The sequence below is a fragment of the Vigna umbellata genome, chromosome 1 (assembly GCF_029865625.1).
Source record: "Vigna umbellata cultivar VRB3 chromosome 1, Vumbellata_1.0, whole genome shotgun sequence".
NCBI classification, from domain to species: Eukaryota; Viridiplantae; Streptophyta; class Magnoliopsida; order Fabales; family Fabaceae; genus Vigna; species Vigna umbellata.
The window spans coordinates 93340647-93362385 of record NC_142165.1 but is presented as its reverse complement, the minus strand read 5'-3'; the positions used below and the strand labels follow the sequence as shown (position 1 = coordinate 93362385).

At 33.6% G+C, this 21739-nt stretch overlaps 3 protein-coding genes across 3 annotated transcripts; 1 reads left to right on the top strand and 2 right to left on the bottom strand.

The window, feature by feature from the left end:
* Positions 1-1080, top strand: LOC124834324 (expansin-like B1). The gene is made up of 3 exons (XM_047308988.2): positions 1-154; positions 274-383; positions 461-1080. The coding sequence occupies exons 1-3, from the start codon at positions 19-21 to the stop codon at positions 959-961; spliced, it is 747 nt and encodes a 248-aa protein (XP_047164944.2). The 5' UTR covers positions 1-18; the 3' UTR covers positions 962-1080.
* Positions 1081-8363: 7283 nt separating this feature from the next.
* Positions 8364-10084, bottom strand: LOC124834307 (expansin-like B1). The gene is made up of 4 exons (XM_047308972.2): positions 9892-10084; positions 9414-9526; positions 8883-9194; positions 8364-8792 (listed from the first exon to the last, which is right to left on the bottom strand). Exons 1-4 carry the CDS (start codon positions 10022-10024, stop codon positions 8607-8609), a joined length of 744 nt encoding a protein of 247 aa, XP_047164928.1. The 5' UTR covers positions 10025-10084; the 3' UTR covers positions 8364-8606.
* Positions 10085-19609: 9525 nt separating this feature from the next.
* Positions 19610-21303, bottom strand: EXLB1 (expansin-like B1). The gene is made up of 4 exons (XM_047308979.2): positions 21088-21303; positions 20600-20706; positions 20212-20526; positions 19610-20065 (listed from the first exon to the last, which is right to left on the bottom strand). The coding sequence occupies exons 1-4, from the start codon at positions 21221-21223 to the stop codon at positions 19868-19870; spliced, it is 756 nt and encodes a 251-aa protein (XP_047164935.2). The 5' UTR covers positions 21224-21303; the 3' UTR covers positions 19610-19867.
* Positions 21304-21739: the final 436 nt, after the last annotated feature.

Here is a 21739-nt window from a genome sequence, read left to right as displayed (position 1 = left end):
TTGTGTCGTGGTATTGGCATGGAACTCGGTTTTAAGCACCAAGTCGGTGTGGTGTGTGCGATATTGCTTCTCCCTGCACTGTGTAGCTGCTACGAATATGCAACGAACTCCAGAGCAAGCTATTACAGTAGCCCTGGTGGCTATGGGAATCCCAGTAAGTTTCTTCCTCTTGGAATTTGTTTTGTACCAAACATACATTCGTACACTATAGTGTCATATATAGCACCTCGTAGATACAACGAATATGAGGTGGCAACGGGTATAATATTTCAGGGGGAGCTTGTGGATACGGAGAATATGGAATGACGATGAACAATGGCAATGTTGTAGCCGTATCAGGAGGACTATGGCGGAATGGAGCTGGTTGTGGTGCATGCTACAAGGTAGAAGATAAAAGAAAAATTCAAATGTACCGATACATAGTTGTTAATGTTTAAAATGTATATAAATGATGAAACAGGTATGGTGCAAAAGGGCAGAATACTGCAACGCGAAAGGAGTGTACGTGGTGGCAACAGACTATGGCGAGGGAGACAGAACAGAGTTCATAATGAGCAAACGCGGGTTCTCAGAATTGGGAAAGAACGCAGCTGCTTCTGCGAAACTGTTGAAGGAAGGGGTAGTGAATATTTCATTCAAAAGGGTTCCCTGCACATTCCCTTCTAACATCAAGCTCCACGTCCACGAAAGCAGCAAAAACCCCTCCTACTTTGCTCTTGTGCTTCTCAACGTAAATGGAATGAGTGACATCACTGCTGTAGAGATATGGCACAGAGAGCAGAAACGATGGGAGCCACTCCGCAGGGCCTATGGGGCTGTCTTTGACTTTGCTAACCCACCCACCGGTCAAATCCGTCTCAGGTTTCAACTTGGCTATAAATATTGGCTCCTTCCCAAGATCCCTATTCCTGCTAACTGGAACCCTGGAGTTACTTATGACTCCCAAGTTCAGCTTTATTAGACAAAACTAAAAATTTCTCACTTTCTGAACAACCCCATCACCGTTAATTTCACATATATCTCCTCTCATTTGTTTCTTATCACTATATCTTACTCCCTCAATCTTCTTCTTGTACTGCTGCCAAAGTCACTGCAATAATGGGGTTCCTCAACCTAACCAATAAATTTCCATTCAACATATACTGCATACTGCATATGGAATGGATTGATCTATAAATTTCTTTTATTATTCATAACTTTAATTTCATTTATTATTCAGTTGGTAATCTGCTTCTAAGTTAATCCATAACTGTTCTTTCAATCCAATGTTTGTCTGTTGCTATTAATCCATAATTGTTCTACCATAACCACTACAGGAAAACAAAGTACAGTTTAGTTAGTAACCGATATTTATCATTCACAAATGCTATTAGCTGCTCTCTGTGTCTGTGTTGGAAACGGAAAATGTCTGTTACAGAGTTGGAGGGGCTTAAACTTACATGTTGTGTGGTTTTCTATGTTTGCGATTAACATATATATACATATATACTAACTTCGGCTGGAACATCCTATTTATTTCTTTAATATGACTTTAATTGTTTATAAAAATAAAAATAAAAGTAAAGATAAAAAATACGTCTTAACATTCGAACAAATTTATTGTATGGAACTTTAGCATGATATGTGTGAGCTTTCCAATTGGTCGTTGGAGCTTTCTATTGAGCTCTTTGGAGAACTCTTCAGCGAACCCTCCTCTACTACTCAGTTGTCTGGTTAGCCTATCCATAATATTCAGCTGCCTGACTTGAGTTGCCCTTGCTACTCGACTGTTTCTCCGAACTCTCCACACTACTCTGCTATTTTCCCAAGTTCTTCTTATCATTTGGGTTTTTGTACAAATTTGAAGAAGAAATTAAGAATGTAGGCACAATATTTTCAAATTAGGAGAATAAGTAAGTCGTGGGATTCAGACGATTTGAAACGAAACGAATAATTTATAACTAAGAGGTTATGTCCCTGCATGATTCACCTTATAGTATTGACTAAAGATCTCTAAACACGATTTTATAAACACGATTTTAGAACATAATAATCGATTATATGTTATTACATATTTTTTTTAATATAAATTAATAAAAATATTGAAATTATAAAGATCAATGACTTTTTTTATTGAAATTGTGCATACTTACACAGTTTTATTTTATTTTTTATTTTTTTATTAATTAAAATGATTTATAATTTATAAATAATTTTTTAAATGTATTTAAAATAATATAAATTATATCTAATTAATAATTAATTTTTTAATATTATTAAATAAATAAATTTTATTGTTTTAATTATTTTTGTAAATAAATTAATTTTTTTATAAAATTATTTCAAATAAATAATTTATAACCATAATTATTGTAATTATGTAATTAAAAATACAAAAAGTTATATTTCATTATAGTTTATTTTTTTTGAATTTTTATTATCACATTATATTTTTTACGAATTATAATTAATTAATAACAATTTTTTCATTATAAATTAATTAAATTAATAAAAATATAAAATAATTGAAATTGTTTGGGTGGACGACGTGCACTCCACACACAACATTTTTAATTTTATTATTATTTAAAATAATTTATAATTTTTAAATATTGTATTTAAATGTATATAAAATATTTAAAATTATATATAATTAATAATTAAAGTTTTCTAATTATTTTTGTAATTAAATTAAATTTTTTATAAAAATGATTTCAATTAAATAGTTTCTAATGTATAGTTACATAAATAAAGAGACATAAATTTATTTGATTTCATTATAAATTATTTTTTTATTATAATTAATTTAAGTATAATTTCTAACTTAAGTATTATTTTTTTACATAATTTCTAACTTATATAAAATAAATAAATGGATTCTGAGTTTAATGTAATATTAAATTTATTCTTCATGTTGAATGAAAATTTGTGACATCTCTAAAATATACGTCATGCATATATAATAAAGACGTCATTGGATTATAATAATATAAAGCAGTTGGATGCATAAGACAGGGTATAAGGAGATACAGTCATCCTTAATAAGCTGTGAATTCAAACATGAGGTACTAAAGTCTTCCAAAATGACATAGGTTCAACAGATACAGTTTCAAAACTCATAATTCAAAGTATAATTTCCTAAAGATACTAGGATTCAGCATTCTCTTCCTCCAAGGCTTGCTCCAAGGGTTCCTCTTCGGCATCTGCTCCATCCAAGTGGATGATCATCGCAAGAAGAAACATACGCAAACAACACAAACATGCAAGGGTGAACTAATTCTAAAGATGTGCATGCAAGAATTAAAGTGAATTAAGCAAGGTAAACACACATCCTAACATGTTACATTCTAGACTTGACTCGTCCGGACTTTAGAATGATAGTCGAGCTATGGCGGGTCTTGCACTCGTGGTGGCTTATGAAACTTGAGCTTTCCCGCCCTACCACACTCACAAGGTTAGCCTGTTCCGGGCCTTGGGGCATACTGGAAGCCCCCAAGACTAAGACCTCCTGCTACTCCTCACCACATGGTTCAGTCCTCTCTACATGAGAAGAAAGGCCATTGGAGTTTCAGGATGACCCCCAAGACTGAGCTCTTACTTTCATCCTAAACACCAAGAATCTCACCAAGAGATCCTGCACCGATGGAACTTGGATTACAACTTTGATCATCTTACCACCACTTATAACCATACACTTTTGATACCAACCATATACTTGTTTGAACATCACATTACAGTACTATCGATGCAAGGAGATACTTCACTAATCAACCACATAACACATCAGAAGTTTCAATTAAAGAACTAAACTCAACACTTGTCGCACAATGCACCACTCTCGCATGGCGAGACTGACAGAATTCGCATAGCGCACCCACCCAGGTCGCTATGCGAGAGTCCAGACAGATACCAACCCTCCCCACTCGCCCTTTGAATTAAATGGGCAGTGGTCCCAGACCACTACCAGTCGCATAACGACAAGACTCGTTAGGCGAGTCCACAAACAGAGAGTAACACCCTCTGGTAATTCACACAGCGCACCAGCTCGCACAGTGAATTACCCAGACAGTGAGCACCCTCTACAAGGTCTCGCTATGCGAGACAACTCGCATAGCAACTCTGCATCATCTGCAGAACGCGAATTCTGCAGAATCACACACTCACACTAGCCCTTACCATTTCTAGACCTCTTGGCCAACTTCTAAGGCCTCCAATTCATATTATATACTTAGTTAGACATGCCTAGATGATTAAAAACATTGCTACTACCCTTCTAAAGTGACTTAGACTCAATTTCAACTATAGAACACCAAATTCAATAACTTAAGCACCCAAATCAAATTCTAACCTTTGCAACTCGTTTTAGTCTAGTTTTATAACCCTAACAAGTCACAATTGACTTGTCTAAGATGCCCCAACAGCCCCATCGTGCTCAGAACCCCCACTTCTCAAAATCACTACCTCACTTCCTCTCAAGTGACCTAAACCACTACTAATTCATTATGCTTTCTTTCAAAACAAGGTGGTGACTTACTTTACACCCCGGACCACTCCCAACTTGATCAATTACACTAAGTGAAACCCATCCACTCAATTCACAGCATCACAACACAGTTCATAGTCCTCACATATCAATGCAGATAATAAAGCATACTCAAGACAAAACACACAACTACAAACAGCATACCAGTTCAACATTCACATGCATACATATTTACCAAAACAGATTTACACAAACAATTAGCTCCCCTTACCTGGAAGTCAAACAATATATTCAACTAGAGTGCCCTAACCGTGCCCCTCACAGTGAGAATCCAACAGTGCCCTACAACCACCTAAATGGTGATGAAAACAACTCTTAGAGCTAGAACAGGCAGGAAATCGAAAGGAAATATTATCCAGCTGCATGCAGCCAGTAAAGTTGCATGCCCTGGGTTCAAGAAAATGGAGAAACCGACTTACCCGTCCAAATGGAAATATAATCGGATAGAAGGGGAGCTCTCAACTCCGTGAGCGAAAGAACACCACCTAGTTGAAAATGTAATGGTTTGAATGTGAGTAAGAGTAGAGAAGGCAGAGAAGGAAGAAGAAAGCTGAGTTTAGAGAGAGAAAGTGGAATTGGATGATGAGCTCAGAGTTGGAAAAGATGAGATCTTCTCTAAGGTCATGTCACTAGTAAAAAAACTAGATTTGAAATCGCACAATAGGCTTCGGTTAAGGCAGAACCGAAATCTATAAAAAGACGGTAGCATTTTCGTAGTTTAAATTAACTTTTGTAACCCGATTTAAGGAGAATCGAATATGACCTTGATTCAAACCCCACCCGATGCCTAACACCCGATAATGCCTCGGTCCACTAGGACTCGACGCAATATACCTATCTTTCCATTACCCCTCGCGCATTTCACCCTCACATAACCCTCATCCAACAGCGCCCCCACCCTTCTCCTCCTCCCTAAACCCTAATGACTCCCACCCTTAGTCATCGCGTCAAGTCCACGGTAATGGCGTCTCCTCCACCTCCGCTTCCTCCGCCTCCTCCAGATCCCTCAAAACTCCCTCATCATTCGCCCACAACTACCGAATCACCATCGCCCTAATTCCATCCGCCTTATTCCTCGTCATCCTCGGTGGCACCCCGGTCGTCGCCATCCTCGACGCCCTCAGCCTCAAGCCCGCCGCCTTCTTTGCCGTGTGGTTCTCCCTTATATTCACCCAGGTCGCCTTCTTCCTCTCTGCCTCGTCCTCCCTCTTCGCTGCCTTCAACTCCTCCGTCGTCGTGGCTGTCATCGCCTCTTTCACCTTTCTCCTTGGCGTATGGTCCTCTCTCTATTTCAAGTGGCTCCTGCTCGAAAACCCTTCCATTGTCGTTGCCCTCGAGCGCCTGCTCTTCGCTTGCCTCCCCGTTTCCGCCACGGCGGAGGGTTTCGTTTGGGGATTTTCGGCCAATTTTCTGCAAGACATTGCTCTGTGCCCATCCCCAATTTTCTGGCCCCTCCATGCTGCCCCAGCTCTTACTCCAAGACATTGCTCTGTGCCACACCGACGGTGGCTTCAACTGCTCTAGATGCGGTGGAGGCGTCGAGGTTGGAGCCTGAGGTGGAGAAGAGAGATGGGTACTAGGTTTTGAAGGAAGAGTACGAGGGGACATCGGCCCTCAAGAAAAGTTGAAGCTTGAGAGAGATCCCATGAAGATGTTCATGGAAGGTGGGATTGAGGATCTAGCTAAGATGTCCCTTGAGGAAATTGAGAGCTCCAAGCACATTAAGGATGATATTGATGTTAGACTCAAGTGGCTTGGCCTTTTTCGTAGGAGAAAGCATCACTATAAGTTTGACCTTTTCAACTTCATTTTGCTTTGATTAGTGGAAATAAAGAGTGTCATTGGTTTTGCAATTAATTTCAAACTCTGGTGAAGAACTCTAGTGAATTAATTTCTGTTTGTGTCATTCTATTTGCTCACTGTAAATTAGGAGAAAGCATCACTGTAAATTAATTTCATTTCAAACTTTGTTGAAGAACAAAATTTATTATTTTGTACATTCTGTTTGTGTCATTGGTTTTGCAATTACATGTGTGGAAATAGAGTAAGGTGATACTTGCTTATTTCCCTGGAAATTTTGGAGGTCTTACATTCTATGAAACTTTTGTCACTTGTTCTTCTTCTCATGAATACAGTATCAAGTAATAATTTTTTGTCCATGTTTAGGTTAATCTTGAAGAACTTGAGATTAATGCAAATAATGAGATTAATGCAAATAATGAGAAGTTGAAACACACCTACAATGAGCTATCAGAGTATAAGCTTGTTCAAGAGAAGGTATGTTTTGCTAAGTTCTTTCACTACCACAAATGTCATAATCACTTATGATAATTTGGTTAACTTTGTTGTTCATCTTTCTGGTGTTTAAACTCTATTTAGAATGTATAAGTGTTAACTTTTGCATACTGTTAGTCCTTATTCTTGGGTTTCTTTTCTTTTCTTTCCCTGACTGGATAAGAAAACTATAATCAAAGTGGTAATGGCTTTTTTTCATTTATCATTTCAGGTTGAAGTAATGTCGTAGCTCAACAGAGAAAGCTTGAAGTCCAGATAATTGTCGAGCTTTGTTTTACTTTCATAATAATATGTTGCTTTCATTTCAACTGTACAAATTCACTTCACCGTGGAATCGAATTTAGTATAATTTAATTGACAATTACATTTTCTTTATTGTATTGGTGAATGTTGCTCTTGATGGTGTTACATTTGTTGGGATTTTGTCTGGTTGTACGCATATGGGGCTAGTGAGAGATGGGTTTCTGCATTTCCAATCGATGGTTGGTAATTACTCAATTGTGCCTCAGATTGAGCATTATGGTTGTATGATGGATTTGTTGGGAAGAGTTATTGCCTCGGTTCAACTTTAAACCGAGGCATAATCCCTCTCTACTGCCTCGGTTCATCAACAACCGAGGCCAAAAGTTTGACGAAAAAAAATAGTAAAAAAAGGAATACACTTTACTGTCTCGCTTGCATTTGAACCGAAACTAAAACATACACTTTTTTGTCTCGGTCCTGAACCGAGGCAAAAAGTCACTTTTTGCCTCGCCTGTATATACCTCGGTTGCAGAACCGATGCATATAGACCAAAATAACCGCTGTCTTTTTCCTTTATTGCACTGGTGTGGTGCCCTTGGTCCTTTGGGCCTAGCTGCCTCAAAAAATAAGACCCAATAGCCCTTATAGTTTCCAGGACCTTACAAAAATCTCTTTTTAATTCATTATTTATTTTCATTTCTACTTTTATACTTATGAACTCTTACACGTATTATTACTTTTAATCAACACAATTATATTTCTAAACAAATCAGGAAAAAGGAGTTAAAAAACAATCCACTCTACTACTACACATGTTGGTTAGTAAAAAATTAAAATTAAAGAACTGAAATTGTTGTAGAACGATTTCAGTATAAATGAAAGTCGTCAAATATTGAACGTTGTTATACATAACGACTTTATTTATTTTTATTTCGTGAGAAAGTTTATTATCATACATAACTATTTTAGTTTAAAAGATTTTCCAGAGAAGTCATTATGAAACATAACGAATTTAGCTTATTCTGATTTAGTAAGAAACTCATTTTCATTCCATACAATTTTACTTTAGAAGTCGACCTGGATCATAATGACTTATCTCCTACTCGTCATTTTCTGATCAACTGCCATTTTCGTGATTATGGAATAAAAGTATCCCATTCACATAAAAAACACCATATATAAATATATAATATGTTTAACCAAACATTTTTTAACATGGCTTTATCCCAGCATTTTTAATACCTTAGAGTTATTTTGATAATATTTTGCTTTGATTTTGATAGTTGTGACATAATAAAATATGTTATAATCATTCGAAACAAACACATTTATTTTCATTCGTATTAGACGAAATCTTAAATGGGAAGTACATGGATATCCCCTTTCTAACAAGAGGACATTGAGTGGCACATTATCAGAAACGAACTGAATAACAGTGCCATTATTTGCAATATATATGTTCTTGAGAGAGAGTGGCACACACTATCAGAAACGAACTGAATAAGAGTGCCATTATTTACAATACACGTTCTTGAGATTGTTGTTTCTATTTAAGCTGAACCTCGGTGACATAAGTGCTTCCAGGCTGCCAGTAACTAGGAATGACAATCTTGGGGTCCACCCAATCAGACATGCCACTCACCTTAAACCTCAACCTGATCTCGCCACTCGGAGGGTTAGCAAAGTCAAACACTGCTCCATAGTTCCTGTTAAGTGCCTTCCATTCTCCAGACTGCACCATCCACATCATTCAAACAATTTTATATCATTCCTTAAAGATATAAAAACACTTTAAACCATTTCAAACGTAATAAAAACATACCTGCCACATTTCAACCGCAGTCACATCGTTTATTCCGTTGACATTAAGAATGACCACAGCAAAGTAACCAGGGTTGCTGCTAGTTTCCTTGATATAGAACACCACGTTGCCGGTGTAGGAACATGGAACCCTTCTGTATTCAATATCCACTGTACCGTATTTCTTAAGCTCTTCGTAAGCCTTCTCATCACGTCCCAGTTGTGTGAAGGCGCGTGGGCTCATCACGAAGTCTGTGTTGTCTCCGTAACCCTGGTCTGTTGCCACCAGGTATGCTCCATTCTCATCGCATAGGTTTTCTATAAGGCACTTTACCTGAACAATCGTTTAAATTAACATTGCATAATTAGTCAAATACTACGCAAAGTTTTTTTTTCTATTATATAAATGCTTTGTTTTATTATAGTTATTAACATACTAATTAACTGGTCAAACAAATAAGTTCGTGACTTTTTCTCTGTGATGACATAGTCTAATCTTCGGAAGTTGTCTTAGGAGAAACCTTAGTTATTGAAAAGAAATTTAAGAACAAACCTGATAGCATGTCCCACAGCCAACTCCATTCCTCCACAGCCCAGAGACTCCTGCCACACTTCCATCGTACCAATTCATCTTCCTTCCATATTCGCCAAATCCACAAGCTCCCGCTAAAATATATGCATATACCATTGTGTTAAGTGATCAATTTGTATCTAAAATGTAAAAAGCATCATAAAAGAGAAGCATGCATCTTAACGGTACATTCTTCCACTATTTTTGCTAGAAAAAGAAAACAATAATTAGTTTCAAAATCAAGCATGCAATTGTTCTCCCTTCCCTCCAAAACTACTTTGCAGGCTGGCTATAGCAAACCAACATGCTGCTGTCACATAATAAATATAAAATTATATGCAATCCAGAATTATCATTCATTTAGGATTTGACATAAAGAAAAAAAGAGAAACAGAAGGGGGAGAAAATGAGAGGATATGTACTGTCTGGAAATAAATAGATATATAGGAAAGTCACGTACTTGGAGTCCCATAACCATCAGAAGTACTGTAAAAGGTTGCTCTCGATTTAGTATATTCCTGGCCGTAACACAGTGCAGGAAAGAGCAGTATGATACAAACAAGGCCAATTTGGTGCTTAAAGCTAAGCTCCATAATCACAGATAAATTCCCAGGTAGAAGAGAGAGAGACGATAAACTAATGAAGTATATGAGAATGGGATGAAAGAAAGCTATGGGGTGATGTATTTATAGTACACAGTCTTAGTTCTAGATACATATAATATTGTGATACACCCCAGTTTTTCTCCACTTTGGCGTCTATTGTACATGCTAGAAGATTCAGACAACTGGATCAAAGAGATAAGGGTCCTTCATTACGCATATAATATCCGAAATCATTTCTATATCATCAAAAGATCAACCCCTACACATGCCCTAATTAATAGCAAATTATACCATCATTTATTTAACCTTTTAAAATAATTCTGTAAACTGTCATTTTTATTTAACCATTAGAAATAGTGATTTTCTTCTAAATAAAGCATCTGATGCATCGTATAAATTGTTTGGGCATATTTTAATTACTGTAAGTTTTAGATGGCTAAAAGGTGCACGCGTTTTCTCTCACCAGACCACGACTGTTTCACGGTGGGTTAGGTAATATTTGTGTCGTACCTTAAGACAAAGTAAACTTGAATGCATGTGTTTGAGATATATGTTGGCATACGTGGATAAGATGAGGTTGATTTTCCAATTGTCTAAATTCTAATCGGATGAAGATCGGGTTGTGGACAACATTGAATAATGAAAACAATACACTCTTCTGTATTTTTTATATTTGGAATCCTTATGTTATAAGTATGAAATATTGACCATGTTAATTGTAGACCGATGTTTATTTAAAAAATAAAATTGATTCATCACTTTCTATGAGAGTTTCCTTTCCAGTCAGATTATAAATATTTATTTTATACAATTCTTCTAAATCACCTTAGTGCACTCTTTATTAATGAAGTAAAAAATGTTATATATAAGTAAATTATTAGTATTATTTTAAATACATTGAACAATCTCATTACGCAAAGTAGTATATATATATATGTACGCGATTAATCGCCAAAAGTATATATATATATATATATATATATATATATATATATATATATATATATATAGCACATCTTGTAAGATTATTTCAACTTACCTTTTCCAAATTAAATAATTATTTAAATAATTAAAGTAAATTATTTGTATTATTAAATAATTACGCAAAGGAGTATATATGTATGCCATCGCCAAAGGTATATATATATATATATATATATATATATATATATATATATATATATATATATATATATATATATATATATATATATATATATATATATATATATATATATATATATATATTTTGTACTGTATGGCCCAGACAACTATACATCACCTCACACCAAGCCAGTTGGACAACCTCCGAGAGTAAGAAGCAACTAAGTAGTGATTGAACGTGGTAGAATCAGAAAGTAAGATCGAATGGCCAGGAGCAAAGACATCTGACCTTAGTCAATAAACATGTTTTTTTACAAGGATTAAAGTAAATAGTAATTAGAGATATTGGACTCTGATTAATGTTTCATTAATTTCAAGTCCATGCCAAAAAACTATAAATATAGGTTAAAGGTAAGAGGTATTTATTGACATTTATTACCATTACGCTGACATCCCGATTTTCGAGATGTCATGGTGTCAAAATTTTTAGTAAAATATTTTTATAAAACAATCATTTAGATAATCAAACTTTATTTGATTAAAATGCGGAAGCAAAACATAGATATAAACGTTGTCTGTTTCAAACGAAAATCTCCAATAATCTCTTTTAAAATAAAAGTATCAAGTATGAGACTTTTAAATAGAATAAATAGTCATTCCCGAAATAAAATATCCCAACTCTCGCGTCAGCTACTACGATCCAGTCTTATCTGCAATGTCATCTACTCTCGTACAAGTACGATCATCGTATGTAGAAACCACAACCACAACATGCTAGGATGAGCAACCAGAAATATCGTACAGACAGTTTAATGACTTTAGCATCGGAGAACCCTTGGCAGGTACCCCTCCCAACGATGAAGTGAAGACGAAGACTTGAGTTAGCTACTGAAAAATTGTGTAGATATTGGTGATTCGACCTCATACCCGAAAAACACACACATATATATATGTGTGTGTATAAGACTCATTTTAATTTGTCTTTTGAGTAGCAAACATTAATTAATTAGATGAAAAATAATTATGGGAAAGAATTTTTGTATCATCATCAAATAAAATATTTATAATTTAAGTACAAGTAGTTCTAAAATACATATACATGCCAGATTGAAATTTTCTCTGGTTAAACATACCTCCCTTGCCATATTTTACCACCTTACTTATCCCTCCCTTTACAACCCAATTCAAGCATAAAACTTAATTTTATTAATCAAATACCATCAAACTTTTTAATTAAGTGTGAAATAGTGTTTAGAGATAATATAATACTGTGTGTATGTTTGTATACATCATATCAGATCCGTTATACTTTCATGGTTAATTTTGTAACGTTTGAAAATTGTTATTTATAATATGATTTCTTAATTTCTTTAGTTCTCATGAATATAGATAATTTTAATTTTTTATATATACTTTTTATATTTTTACTTCACATCAGTTTTAAAATCATTTAAATTTTTTCATGGTAATAATGATTTTTATCGTTTGTTTGATAGAGGATAAATAAAAAAAAAAGAAAAGAAAGAAAGCTTAAATTAGAGAATGCCAATTTTATAAAACAGAAAATAGACAATTATAAGTATGATACACTTTAACTCATTGAATTTAATATTATATTAAGAAGTAAATTTTAAATTTAATTTAATTCTATAAAATCAATTTATAAGCTGAAATTTGTATTTATTTATATATTATAAATTAATCTTATCTCTAGTTGATGACTTTCCACAAATACAACACAAAAATTTGAGTTTAATTAAATACAAAAAGAAGTAAAAGGTTTCCAAAAGACTCTAGTACATTTCGACTATCAATAGTTCCACATTATCATACTCGAGTTTCTTCATCACCAAGAAGATTGCCTCCATTTTGCATGTTGAACATGTTTGATGGAATCTATTTTAGGAAGGAGATCCATCAAGGGAGCATCAACTCAAGTTAAGGTTAGGAGATTGGAAGAAGAAGAAGGACTTTCAAGCTTGTTCTTAATCTTTCTTAAGCCTTATAGGATTTTGGACTACTCTCAAAGAAGCATGGACAGGAAGATAGAAGAGGGCGATGAAACTTCAAAAGATTCTACTCTTGTGGATGATCACATTTAAATCTTCTTCTTTTATCTTTAATATCTTTGTAAATATGTAAAATAGTTTCTTTAGGCCTGTGGCCAAAATACATTGTTTAGTTTTGTTTCAAAGGCTTGGTAGTCTTAAAAGAGAGCTAGCGCATCCTAGGACTTGTTATAGGGGATTTTGCCCCTAAAATTGGTCTTAGAAGAACTTGGAAACCTTTGGAAGATTTCATATCAAGGGAGGCTCCCTTAGATTGAATGTGAACGAATTAATTAGAGGGAAGACTCTCATTCCTCCACCTTGCCATAGGAAGCTTCTAGTTCCAATTTAGTTCATTGAATGCAAGCCTACTCCTTCACCTATAAAAGGAGAGACAACCTTGTATTCCTTTTTAAAACTTAGTTGAATGTAAAGTTACTTTGCGAAAATTACAAGACTTCTCTTCCTTAGTTCTCACCTTATGAAATGTCTTCTTCTAGACCTCTTTATACCTTCTCCTTCATGATTGGTCTAACCTCCTATAGGGACATCTACCAAGACCATACAACACCAACATTTTCATCTATTCATTTCGCTACTCTCATTAATCACATAAGGAGTCCATCTCTTTGATGAAGCTTCATCAACTCATCATGGAGATCATCTTATGTTGAAGGAGCTTCCTCAAAGCAATCTCCATCAATGTTGGTGTAGTTCAACACAATGTTGCATCCTAAATATCTCAATTTGATTTAAAGAGTGAGTTGAATCCAAAGACAAGGTACAAGTTGGCCAAAAATCTAGGCAAAAATAACTTTGTTGTAGTTACAATGATGTTAGACAAATCACCAATTTATTGGCTCACGTTAATTTAATTAAAAAAAAAGAAATAATTTTGTTTATGTACTATCAATCTATTATACAATTTAAAATAATGTAACTTTTTAGTAGGAAGAAAAAAAACAAAAGTTCATAGTGTTTCTAGTGAGAAAGGAAAAGAAACTACCAAGAGAGGGTGAAAAAAAAACAAAAACAATTAATGAAGCTTGTGTAAGTATGATCATATAACTACCTTATAGAAGAGGTTTTATACCACATCTTATTTATTGGGTTATCTCCAATATTTAATTAAGTATGAGATTTTCTTATTTAATATCATGAGTGAAAATTCTTGTTATGGATTTTCTTTCTACTTGTTATTTTTGTTATCAACTTAACAATTGACGAGTCTTTTGAGGGAGGATTCACTAGAAAGAGTCTTTATCTCATCTTTCATTGCTAGCTCTCACTTAACATATTCATCTCCCTACATAGCCTCAACAAAATGCTTAGACTCACCATCATCAGTTAACAATAAGTAGTGTAATAAAGGAAAATACCTCTATGGTGTTACAGTTGTTCTGTTAACTCTTCTAATCATGATTTCAGGGGTTTCTGACTCTGTTATGTGTTCTGATTTTGAATAAGGCTCTACCTCTATATTATGCCTTCAGTTGACTACATTACTTTCTGAAATTTTTTCTGATGATACTTGCTCTGGTGTTGCATTTACCGATTCTACAGTTCTGCCTTTATAGAACATGTTTTCATTAAAAGTAACATTTTTACTTTTGATAATTTTCTTGTTTTGGTCATCCCAAAACTTTTAACCATACATGTCAGATCCATAGCCAATGATCGGTTTGCCTTAGGATCCAATATATCTCTACTATTAGAGTCCAATTGAATATATGAAGCACAACCAAAGACTTTCAAGTGTGAAAGACTTACCTCATTTCAAACCATACCTCTTCTAGTAACTTATAATGTAAAAAAACTGATGATCCTCTATTTATAAGATAGGTTGTTGTGCTTATTGCATCTGCCTAAAATAACTTAAGTAGTCTTAAGTGAATTTTCATACATCTTATACTCTCTCATTTAAGGTTTTGTTTATTCTTTCTGTCACATCATTTCTTCTGATGTTCATGGAACTGTAATGATTATTTTGATCTTATTCTTTAAACAAAACTCTTTGAATTCACTAATGTCATATTCTCCACCATTATCATACTTCTAACATTTAACTCTTAAATTTGTTTGAGTCTCAACCTCTTTTTCTACCTTTTAAACTCTATACTTGTATGTATTTTGCTTTCATGAACCCATGTTGTTAATTGTATCATTCTTTTGGCCTAAGTTGAGAAATGTCTATGCCAACTCTAAATAACGCTTGTCCAGTCTTTTGTCATGCCAAAAGTTTGTATTACTCCTGTAACCAATTTTTCAGAATCAATTATGTTCATTGTTTGTTCTACATATACTTTTTAAGTCTCTCCAACGTATAGATACACATTCAAATTTAGCTCATTCCGAAGACTTTTCCGTCCTCCATCCTATCTCCCCGCTACTTTTTTTCTTTTTCTTTTTAACTATAATCCCCTTAAGAAACTAGATTGAAGGATAAATAATAAAATTGGTAAATAAAAGGGCTGAATTATTAAGACACCCTTGAAACAAAGGATAATTGTTTATATTTTTCTAAAGACTAAATTTTCTTTTGCTTGGTGATATAGTACGTAAAAGTAAGTTTAAAAACAACACATAAGTGATTATTTTAAAATGTCATACTGACCATGTAATCAGTAATTAAGGTGTTGGAGATTTAACAAAGAAATATAATTTTGGAGGATTAAAATTAAACTTAACAATATCTCAATATATTAAAAACAATTACTTATATCTATTTATAATTTAACTTAATTATAATTAACCTGCTGAATCTTTGTATTCCTTGTTTGGTACAGAGTCATATTTTCCATTCACACTAAATTTAAATAAAAAAGCATGAAATAATAACATTAGTTTAAATGCTATAATATAAATAGATAAATGAAAGAACGCACACGCAACTAGGTTGATTATTTCTATGCTATACAACTACAGTTTGATTATGACTCAAAAGTTCTACTGCAAAAAAATGTATAACGTGCAAGTTTACTTTTGTTATAATGAACCCACAGATTCATTCTTTTGTTCCATCCGATCAAATCGTAATTGCATGGGGCTACATCAGGTCAAATAGAAAATCTCATTGTATGAAAAAATTAGTCTCTAATAATGTTAACGTGTAAGGCAAGTATCTATTATTATTATTATTAATTGCTGTTGTTTCTGTTAGTCGTCGTAAATCGTTTCATAGATTTTAAACTATTTGAGAGTTTTTAATTACTTTTTTAATCTGTATTTGTATTTAATTGGATTTCTTTAATTATTCTTATGAAAAATTAACTTTCAAATTATGGGTGTGAATTTGTGGTAAGATTGGTAGGAAGGTTCAACACACACATAAGATTTTCGCACTGATAAGATATTGTTCGTTTTGGGCTAAGTCGCCTCTTACCAATGGAGTTTCATAGATTTTAAACTATTTGAGTTTGAGAGTTTTTAATTACTTTTCTGAATTGTATTTGTATTTAATTGGATTTTTTCTTTAATTATTCTTATGGAAAGTTAACTTTCAAGTTATGGGTGTGAATTTGCAGTAAGATTTGTAGGAGGTTCAACATAACCGCACTGATAAGATATTGTCCGTTTTGGACTAAGTCCTCATGAATTTGCTTTTTGTATCACTCCAAAAGACCTCTTACCAATGGAGGTATCTTATGTGTGTACAAACTCATGTCCATCTCTTATTTTATCTAATGTGGGACTTTGTTTGTACCCAATATCCTCCTCTCAAACAAAGGACTATGGTTCTCCTACCTTCACCTGCCCTACAGCGGAAGTCTTTTCTTATCCTTGAGTACACCATGGTCAACATTGAACATCTCCTTACCCTCTTTCACAATCCATAGTCACAACACTGAGCATCTCTTGCTCTCCACCTCTCATGACTCATCTGACTATTTGGCACTGACCACCTTCCAGGGCTTCACTTGATCATAGAGGGACATACTCGTCTGAGCCCGGTCACCAGACCTAAACCATGAACTCTAATACCTGTTTGAAAAAATTAAAAGATGTATATTGCTACTCTTGTCAACTGAGTACGTTTATGAAACAAAATATACACTTACAAAGAATAAAAAGTGCCTAAAAATTAGGAATTATTAATAAAATATCTCTTCAAGTACATAATAATGTTTAGAGAAATTAGTGGAAGAGACATTTTAACAAATTTAAAAGTAAATAAAAGAAATCATTTGTTAGAATTAATAGGTTACTTTTTACATGTATATGCATAGATGAAGCGACAAGTTTAACAAATTTAAAAGTAAATAAAAAAAAAATCATTTGGCGCTTCTGCAAACCTTTTGTCTCAATATCTGCGTATTCTGTGACGTGGTAGAAGTGTCAATCGAATATATTATAAGTTGAAAGGTATAACATAAACATTTTTTTTTGTCATTCAGGCTAATGAATTGACTTTATTTTTTTATGAGCAAAAATAAAATTTTATAAAATAATAGAAAACTAGAATGTGCAGTTATGTACAAATGACTATATCTTATATAACCATAAGATTTTCTCCGACCAAATTAGAGACCTTATGAATACACAAGTTTTCAACAAAAAGACATTTATCTAACTTGAAGTTACAATCTAAGATGCAAAATGTAACTGTATATTGTAGCATGGGTGAAAATACAACTACACTGTGGTTCATTGCATCCACTCATTCACTCCATAACTTGTGATAAAAAAAAAGAAAAAAGTGCAGCCCCTAATTTCCTTTAATCTTTCAGTACTTTCATGTATACATACTAGAACACATGCATACATTCAGCGCAATTGTAATAAACATAATCCCTAATACATTCCCAGTATACTTAGCGTTATCTATATTATTTTTTAAACAATTTTTCCCACAACCTTTGTATGTTCCATGCATACTATTTACAATAGAATAAGAGAAGACGAAAGATAAAGAGTTTGAGGTGGTTGATGCGATAATAGTGACAACAGTTTGACGAGTAAGAGGGACAAGGAAGAAAAAAAAGGAAAGAGGTGGAAAAAGAACAAAGAAAGAGAAAAAGAAGAAAAAACAAAGGAGAAGGAGATCTGATCCAAAATTTGTTAATAGTTATTGGCATTCAAACACCTTTCAATTATATTGGATTTTATCAAAGTCCTTTATATGATAAAAGCCTTTTATTTAGATTTCTTGCATATCTATATACTTTTATATAATTTAAATAAATTTGAATTTATAAAATATTATTATATATATATATATATATATATATATATATATATATATATAATATTCTATAATTCAAGATATTATATTATAAGTAGAATATTTCATATAAGAACTTTTAAAAATTTAATAAGAAAACAATCATTCTAAATTTTTGTAATCAAAGAAAGAAATTTATCTTTAATATTAAGGGTATTATTTACTTAGCAATAATCTAATTAAACTCTAGAATATTGACTAAAACTTCCGTTGATAGTATAAAATGAATATATATCTTACTGTTTACATAATACATCATATTTACGATGCTTATACGTGTAGTTAAATTACAGTAAAGTTTATACCTATGGGCACAAATCAATTGACTATTAGTTAGTTTTTGACTTTCTTTTGGTAGTGCTACATTCTATCCAAAATAAAGCAGCAGAGGCGTGTCCAAATAAGCAAGTACAACTTGATTCACAAAGTAAATAAGATATCATTACCCGCAAAATAACCCCCAATCTATTTAACATATCCAATACTTATTTTAATCCATTAGAGATAGAGACTAATTTAATGTGAGATGAAGTTTTAAATTAGTAAAAAAATAGTAAAGTGATTAATATATAAATAGAAGGATCAATAAATTTAACTGTATTGACATTTTCTTTTGTTGAAAATAGTGTTTTACTTTTGTTGTAAATTTGTTTTTAATTTATTGATATTGAATCTTTTCCTAAATTCAATATTTTAATATTTTGAGTTGAAAGTAAGAGCTTGTCTCGGGGGCAATAGTTGTCCGTGTTACCTCAGATATTCGCATTTTTTTGAGAGCTGCTTATGTTAGGAGAATCATGGAACAGAGCCGATACTGTACTTCATGTTGTTGCCTGTTGGTCTAAGAACTGTGATGTTATCAAGGTCATTTTGTGGCAATATGCACAAATTGATGTAACAGAGGAAGAAAGAGCATGATTAATGGATTGATGTTGGTGGCTAATCCTTGTAGAAAGAAAAGTGTTATGGTCCATGATTTTAATTGAGCAATTCAGTATTAGACAGATTGCCACTATATTCTTGATCTTCTTTTCTGCAAACTCCATTACATGCAGCCATTATGGAACGTAAGCCTCCTACTATGCCTTGTTTACTAATACAAATTACTTTTATCAACAAAAGAAGAGTAGAGTTTCTACTTTTTCATTCTAATCTCGCCTGTTTCATTTCTCTTCGTAATTGAGCAAAATAAAAAAGAGATAACAGAGAAAATTAAAGATCAGATATGAGATACCAATAAAGGAGAAAGGAGATGATACATTTATTTTATCCAAATTCATGTTATCTAAGATGGAAAAGTACATGAATTCCCATTATTTTAGTCCCCAAGAACAGAGACACATGCAGCAGTACACACAAACATTCCTATTGATGACAGTAACTAAACAGAAACAAATTGAATACTAGAGCCTATCTAATTCGAATCTGTTCCTGGAATCTTGAAGTGGTTTTTTGTTCCTAATTAAGCTGCACCATGGTGTCATACGTTGCTCCGGCCGTCCAATCACTAGAGATAGCATTCCTCGACTGAACCCAATAAATCCCTGCACTGCCACTGACCTGGAATCTCAAGTAGATTTCACCACTTGGAGGGTTGCTATAGTCAAACATTGCCCCAAAGGCCCTGCGCAATGGCTTCCATTCTTGGCAGTCTTGCTGCAAAATTAACATCATCAAGTTTAGTGTCCTTATTCCTTTTACCTCTTTTTAGTACAAAACAGAGAAAGCTTTTATGTATAGAAATTGTTCTACTTAGAATTAACTGCGTGCAAATAAGTGGAGGAACTGATCAAAATATTTACCTGAAACAACTCAACAGCAGTGACATCGTATGTTCCGTCTACATAGAGAACCACGACAGCAAAGTAGTCAGGGTTTCTGCTGTGTTCATGGACCTTAAACACGACATTGTAGCCAGAATAACTGCACGGGACCCTTCTGTATTCAATATCCACTACACCATATTTGAACAACTCTGCAGATGCATCTGCGTTGCGTCCCAATCTCGAGAAGGCGCGTGGGCTCATGATGAAGTCTGTTCTGTCTCCCTCACCATAATCTGTTGCCACCACGAATGCTCCGTTTTCATCGCAATACTGTGGTATCTTGCACCTAGCCTGAATCATCATCGTTTACATTAGCACATATAAAAAATCTATTTTTTTTTTTCGAAAAGCGAAAGAAAATTACCTGATAGCATGCTCCACAACCGCTCCCGTTCCTCCATAGCCTTGACACTCCTGCCACACTTCCATCATTCACCGTTCTTCCATATTCGCCAAAGCCACAAGCTCCCTCTGAAAATAATAATAAATTAATGATTTTCTTCCAACTTCTACAGAACTGTTCTTGAAATACAAGTCTAAAATATTATGTCCTATGTTCATCTTTAAATGTCGTGTTGATTTTGGAGAAAGCAATAAATCAAATCTTTTTATTTAATAAAGTAAAGTAGTTAAACGTTAGATGGAAAAAATTAATGATGAATACAATGTTGAAATAAGGAGCTACAGTGTAACATCAGACTACCACAGTGCAGAAAAAGCATCCCAACCAAAGTAAACTATTTGAATTTTGGTTTGAAAAGCATGCAAGATGATTATTGAAAAATGCAAAGAAATGTGGTTGGTTGTACTAGCAGGTATATAATGAGGTAGCTAAGTAGAAGAAGGTGATACTTGGATTCCCATAGCAATCAGGGCTGCCATAGTATGTTGCTCTGGAGCATGTAAAAGTGTCCTGTGATAAACACAGTGCAGGTAGAAAGAGTATGACAGAAAGAAGGCAAAGTTGGTGGTTAAAACTAAGTTCCATATATATCGAAATGAGAAATAATGAGGTGAGGTAAAGAGAGGAGAGAAAAGAAGTGATGATAGAATGGTTTGTGATATAGGAAGCAGAGATATGGGTTGATATTTATAGTAATGGCCTGAGGTGTAGATATGTGTCATTCATATTTCAATGCTGAAATGCCGAACTTCATTCTGTCGTAACAGTATTCTGGGAAGGTGCATGCTCTGCTACACTCCGTGTTCAGAATCAGGACAAAAATATTCATTCATAAAACATAACTTGCTCTTCAAAATGTATACTAATAACTCAAGTAAGAGTCAAAAGTGGATATGTTGTATATTTTGTTTCATATGTCAAAAGGATAATATTTTTATGTATTCATGTTTCATTATTACTTCCTTATTTAGACTTAAAATATAAACTACACTCCAAATCAAAAACTATCCAGAGGAAGCTAAAAAAATGTCAATATTTTTTCCCTCGTAGCAAAATCTTCATTTTATCGTAAGTATACAAAATGAATTTTTGTTCAACTAC

Coding starts and splice junctions, on each gene's coding strand:
- LOC124834324 (XM_047308988.2), top strand. CDS start 19: ATGGAACTCGGTTTTAAGCACCAAGTCGGTGTGGTGTGTGCGATATTG. Junction 155..273: donor TGGTGGCTATGGGAATCCCA/GTAAGTTTCTTC, acceptor ATAATATTTCAG/GGGGAGCTTGTGGATACGGA. Junction 384..460: donor GTTGTGGTGCATGCTACAAG/GTAGAAGATAAA, acceptor ATGATGAAACAG/GTATGGTGCAAAAGGGCAGA.
- EXLB1 (XM_047308979.2), bottom strand. CDS start 21,223: ATGGAACTTAGTTTTAACCACCAACTTTGCCTTCTTTCTGTCATACTC. Junction 20,527..20,599: donor GTTGTGGAGCATGCTATCAG/GTAATTTTCTTT, acceptor ATGATGATTCAG/GCTAGGTGCAAGATACCACA. Junction 20,066..20,211: donor CTGCTGTTGAGTTGTTTCAG/GTAAATATTTTG, acceptor TTAATTTTGCAG/CAAGACTGCCAAGAATGGAA.
- LOC124834307 (XM_047308972.2), bottom strand. CDS start 10,024: ATGGAGCTTAGCTTTAAGCACCAAATTGGCCTTGTTTGTATCATACTG. Junction 9,195..9,413: donor GCTGTGGGACATGCTATCAG/GTTTGTTCTTAA, acceptor ACGATTGTTCAG/GTAAAGTGCCTTATAGAAAA. Junction 8,793..8,882: donor CTGCGGTTGAAATGTGGCAG/GTATGTTTTTAT, acceptor TGGATGGTGCAG/TCTGGAGAATGGAAGGCACT.